We start from the raw sequence: 5919 nt of genomic DNA, 5'->3' as shown, positions 1-5919 counted from the left end.
GGGCTGTTCGTGTTCGTAAAACTATGCTTGTGGGAGTTGAGCCTTTCACTGAGATGGAAACAGGTGTTGGGCATTAAATAGCGCCTTTATAGACCATTTAGCAATACTGGAAGCTTGCAGAAAAAGATTTCATTTTTGAAACAAAACCCTCAGAGCCGGTTATGTTTCTGTTTTTACTGCCTCTTGCACTGGAAGCACATACTGCAGCTGGTAAATTGCGGTGTCTGCCCTCCATTTGAGGGTTGTTTGCAGCGGTGGTTGTTAATACTTCCAGTGTTTTGGAGTGTAAAAGTGTTGATGTAATTAGAGAAGCAAGATACATGTGTTGTAGTGTGTTCTTTTACTATGTTAAGTGCTACCTCTCTTTCTCTTTAGCAATGGGCTACTTTTGCCAAAGCCTGGTATCTCCTTGATGCGAAGATGCAGCCGCCAGGAAAAATAGCAGCTGCAACTGTGATGAGACTTGAAGGCAGGCATAAACCTATTTATCATGCACTAAGTGAGTATTGCAGTAGATAAAAGCAAATTTGTTCACTTGTATTTTTCTTCTGACTCCAGTTTTTAAATCTTGTAAATTGTGAATGTCTTTTGTCCTTCTCATCCTTTTCCTTCGTGCCCCTCTACAACCTTGTGCAGTTGTCTTTACCGATCCATATCAAGATCATTATGAATTACTGATTTATTTATAGTAGCTGAATTACGGTAGGCTGTGTTTCCATTTTTTTTAAAAACTTTGAAATGTGCTTTGCTGCATTGGTTTTAAATGTAAAGATTTAATGTACATCTCCATAGAATCTTGGAGTGGGTCTTCATTCTGATTAAAGTGCAGAGAAGTCATGAAGCAACAGGTGCAAACTGAAACACAGGAGGTTCCCTCTGAACAACAGCAAACATTTTTTTTTTTACTGTGGAAGTGGTTGCCCAAGAGTTTGCGGAGTCTCTGTCCTTGGAGATACTCAAAAGGTCGTCCTGCTTAAGCCAGGGAGTTGGACACCATGTTCTTCAGAGGCCCCTTCCAAGCTCAGATATTCTGTGCTGATGAGGCTGGAGTCTGTCTGATTCTTAAATGTGAGACATCATCATTGTTGAAAGATATGTTCAAATGAAAAAAGTCGTTTTGCTTTTCTGCAATTAGAAGATTCAGCAGTAGAGATGTGTCTGTGATCTGGTTTGTTATTTGTAGTACTGCAGTGCCTGTCTCACGGTGATAAGATTTACTGGATAATAAAAAGGATATGCGTCCCATGTGTTTACAGTCCAGGGGCACAAACCCGTGAAACTATGCTACACCCACCAGCCTGAACTCATTGCACTAGATCTTGAGAGCTCTCTGGTTGCACTGACACTCCCGAAACCCGGAGGAGCAGCACACTGTAACAAGTAACATGGTGGCTTGAGCTCCTTGTACAGCAGGCAGAGTTTTCTTGGAAGGGTGAAGCAAATAGTAATCAGCTGATAGTGTCAAACAGGGCAGGACAAACAGTTGGACTTTATGATATTAAAGGTCTCTTCCAACCAAAATGATTCTGTGATTCTGTAATATAAACATCATGTTGATGTTACAGTGTTTCCTCTAATATTCATACAAAGAGTATGTTTCAAGAGACATTACTGAAAGATAAAGGAAGCATTAAACTTTGCTCATACATGTGCAGTGTACATACTGAAATTATACTTGATCTGTTTTTCATGATAGAAGGTGGTATTTGTAGAGTTATAAAGAGGTTTTAAGTGCTGGAGTTCTGGTGTTGCAGATTGTATGTTATCCACAAGATGTCACTGAAGACTAAGGCTGGCTGAAAAATAAAGCAGACACAGAGGGGGAATGTTTTTACCTGTCCCATGGGAAAGATTTTTGATACTTTTATGTCCACAAAGTTATAAAAACCTGGAAAGTCATTTCAGGGATAACTGTATTTCATCTAAAGTATTGTATAAATCAATACCAAATGTGTTACACCTGAGATTACATTGATAAGTTACCACTACTGAGACATTTGATACTCACTAAGAGAGTGAAGTATGCATGATCTTGTGGTTGGTGTGCTTGACACTTCTTTTTTATTTTTTTCCTTCCTTTTTTTTTTCCCCCTGAACTAACAAGAAATATTTTACTGACTGTGAGATAACAGAATCACAGAATCACCTGGCTGGAAGAGACCTTTAAGATCATCGAGTCCAACTGTTTACCCTGCACTGCCAGGGTCCCTAAACCATGTCACTCAGCACCATATCCACATGTCTGTTAAATACTTCCAGGGATGAGGACTCCACCACTTCCCTGGGCAGCCTGTTCCAATGCATAATGACCCTCTATGTAAAGAAATTTTTTCTGATATCCAACTTAAGGCAATTTAAGGCCATTTCCTCTTGTTCTATCATTCATAACATGGGAGAAGAGACCAGCCCCCACTTCACTACAACCTCCTTTCAGGTAGTTGTAGAGAGCAATAAGGTCTCCCCTGAGCCACCGCCTCCTCAGACTAAACAATCCCAGTTCTCTCAGCTGCTCCTCGTAAGATAAGTTCTCTAAACCCTTCACTAGTTTTGTTGTCTTTCTCTGAATCTGCTCCAGTGCCTCAACGTCCTTCTTGAGGAGAGGGACCCAAATCTAAACACAGTACTTAAGATGTGGCCTCACCAGTGCTGAGTACAAGGGTTCAATCACTTCTCTACTCCCGCCGGCCACACTATGGCTGATACAAGCCAGGATGCCGTTGGCCTTCTTGGCCACCTGGGCACACTGCTGGCAAAAACAGTTCCTTAGATAGGATAACTTTCTGGGGGTTTTTTGGTTGTTTTGGTTTTCATTTGGTATCCAGAAAAAAAAAAATCATTATTTATTGTGTTGAAAAGTGCCTGGAGCTGAATCTAAGCTGTGATTAGGTAAGGAAAGAATTTTGGTTTAATGGGTGTTATTTATTTTCTGTTTTAGGGATTATCTTTCATTATTCTCCAGGGACTCATATTTTTAGATGCTGTCAGACTATATGCCTTAAGTAAGGGGAGTCAGGAGGTGTGAACCTGGATTTCTAGGTTTCTTCTGCATCTCCCCTTTTCCCTACCCTCATCCTCTTGCATCCTTTCTTAGTGAGCAGCTTCCCGATCAGAACCAAAAATAGTGGGCCAGATTTTTAAAAAAACTGGGCAGTCCAGTTCTTTATCTTGGTTTGTGAGCAGGAGTAGGTGAGCCACATCTACATCTGTTGCTTAGGTGGGATTTGCTGCTGTTCTCTGCATACTCAGAGGAGAAGACTAGATGAGGTGGAAGTGTCCCACAGACCCAGTCTGGCCCAGGTGTTACTCTGGATTGCAGTATTAGTTTATAATGCTAGAAGCAGCAGCTAAGACTGGTCTTCTCATGAAGGGTTTGGCAAGTAGTTTCTCAGTTTTGTGAGCTAAGAGTTGACAGTATGAGGCCTACCTCTGATTACTGTTTAGTCCTTAATTGTAGGTGGAAAAATGCCTGCACCTGAAGCATGTGTTTTTACTATGTGGTAGGAAATATTCACAGTCATAGTTATATACAGAGAAAACATGTATTTACTGTGGCAACTTAATTTTATCTAATGATGTGCAGTGTATGTGCTGTATGTAACACAGGCCTCATTTTTGTGCATTTCTTAAAGAAAAGGTACTTTCATCCTTCATAAAAGAATACTTTTATATTATAGCATGAAAATAGCTTTCTTGCACGATACTTTGTGAATATTTTTTAAAAGTAGGATGCGATTTGACTGTGTTTGTGGAGATGGTAAATATTTTTGCTTTCTTCCTATTAAGTGCTCCCCTCCCTGATGTAGTGAAGTGATGGGAACACCACCGATTAAATACCAATGGAAAATAATGTCTTAATTGGAAATTTCAAAGGAGACATTAGTGATCCATAAATTCAATCTACTTTAAAAAAGCAGGTTGCAATCATTTTCCAGGTAGTGTGTAAGTATCCTGGTTGGTCTTTCTCCTGTCTCCTTACTGTTCATAATTGATCTATTGGTGTATGGAATTGTTAATTCAGTGTTTATGCAAGTGGAGAAACGTTGGCAAATTTTCCTTAGATAACTTTATTCTGTCACCTTCTCAACTAAAAAGAAAAAAAGGGCACAAAGTGCAGTGTCAGTTCCCTGACATTTAGACATACAACATTTTTAGAACTGATCTGTCAGAAGCATAACACTGCATCAGTGAATGTGTTTAAATTGTTTGCACTTTTGCTGTAGTTGAAAGCAGAGCTTCAAAAGAAAACAAGATTAAATATGGTAGAAAACTTAAATAGGGTGTGAAAGTTATACTGATTAATTATATGCTCCTATAAAAATTGATGCTCATTTAAGTCCTTCTTAGTGTAGCTTTGTTACCTACTCAAAAATGTTTGAATCAAATGAGCCTCTTCAAATACTTACATTCTTCTAATACGGTAATGCAGGTGAGAGTGAACTTTGGATAAATCATCTTCCAGTTCATTTATTGGGTTGTTACAGTTTATGCAGCTGACCAAGATGATTACTTCTGAAATGAAAAACGGCATCTTTTTTCATATTTTCGTTGTATTTGAGACAGCACTTTACTAATAAAGAAGGTCTATTAAAGTAACTTTCTGACAAGGTATTAGTGGTAGATTATAGACTTGGCACTTAAACTTCCATGTGTATGTTGCTGATATAACACTAAACATATCTGTATGTGCTGTAACACTTACTTCTGCTTGATTGATGAAAATACGAGGTTTTTCTCCCACAAAGCTGGTTGAGGCTTTTTTGTGGGGATTTTCTCCCCTCACTCCTCCCCTCCAATCTTTTTGTTTATGTATTTAGCCTTAGGCTGTAATTATTTAATAGAATTATTTTACTTATCCAAAAGTCAGTCTTCCAGTAAACACTGCTACTGTTTTTATGAGAAAACTGAAATTAAACAAATATTTAGGATCATTGTTTTGAACTAACTTTTTTTTCCTGAGGTTTTTGAAATAGAGGTGCATATGCAGCATAATCTTTTGAATGAAATATTACACCTGCCTGTAAGCCAGACTTCCACATCTTAGTTGAGTAATTGCAATGGTTTAATTACTTGGCCTGATGGTATTTTACCTGCTCACCTGCACTTTAATCTGACAGTACTGAAAAAAATAGTAATTAAGGTTGGTATTTGGGTGCAGATTTGGATGGTGTGACTCAAAAAGCTCAGATGTTTAAATCTGAACTTTGAAATGTGTATTTATGTGCTACTACGTATGTATTGCATACGTTGTAGTTGTTATTTCGTTTGATTACCCCTATGGTTAATATTTTCCATTAATTCCTACCTTGTAGGTGACTGTGGTGATCATGTTGTTGTAATAAATACAAGACATATTGCCTTTTCTGGTAACAAATGGGAACAGAAAGTATATTCTTCACATACTGGGTAAGCTTTATAATAAATATTCAAATGAGCTAGTGGTAAATTTAATGTCGTATTTTCTTAATAGTTAAAGTCCTTTTTAGCATATTTGTTCAAAAGGGAATTCCTACTTACATGTTTTGGTTTTGTTTGTATATGTTGATGTTTTCAAACCTTTTTTTTCTTTTCTTTTCTTACTTTGTTTTTCCCCTGTGCATGTTGTTATGGAAATGATCTAACTGAAAAGCAGTCAGAACAATTAGGTAAGTTAACAGATTGGTGAGCCAGGTTGTTTTGTGTGGATCCATGAGCCTAATGATCAGGACTGTTCCACTTACTAAGCAGTGGAAGACGTTCCTAGTAGCATTGCACCTTTAAAACGTATACAGTTGGCAATTTCAATTACTTTATCCTACCAGTACCTACTTACCTAACAGGAAATATTAAGATTGATATAACATGGATTCAGAGGATGAAAAAAAAATACTGGAAAAATAGTAAGAAATGAGATGCGCTGAAGATCACAGAATCACAGAATCA

At 37.9% G+C, this 5919-nt stretch overlaps 1 protein-coding gene across 1 annotated transcript; it reads left to right on the top strand.

Annotated features, from left to right (window-relative positions):
- Positions 1 to 353: 353 nt before the first annotated feature.
- Positions 354 to 5407, top strand: LOC104497533 (39S ribosomal protein L13, mitochondrial-like; the record flags this gene model as incomplete). The annotated part of the gene is given in 2 exon segments (XM_010140835.1): positions 354 to 499; positions 5310 to 5407. Coding segments are annotated over 2 exon segments (244 nt in total), but the record flags the coding sequence as incomplete, so codon positions are not given.
- Between the last annotated feature and the right edge of the window lie 512 nt (positions 5408 to 5919).

Source organism: Buceros rhinoceros, unplaced genomic scaffold (assembly GCF_000710305.1).
Source record: "Buceros rhinoceros silvestris isolate BGI_N320 unplaced genomic scaffold, ASM71030v1 scaffold13240, whole genome shotgun sequence".
In the NCBI taxonomy this organism is placed as follows: Eukaryota; Metazoa; Chordata; class Aves; order Bucerotiformes; family Bucerotidae; genus Buceros; species Buceros rhinoceros.
Note: the sequence above shows the minus strand (reverse complement) of the source record. Positions and strands in the feature narration are given on the sequence as shown.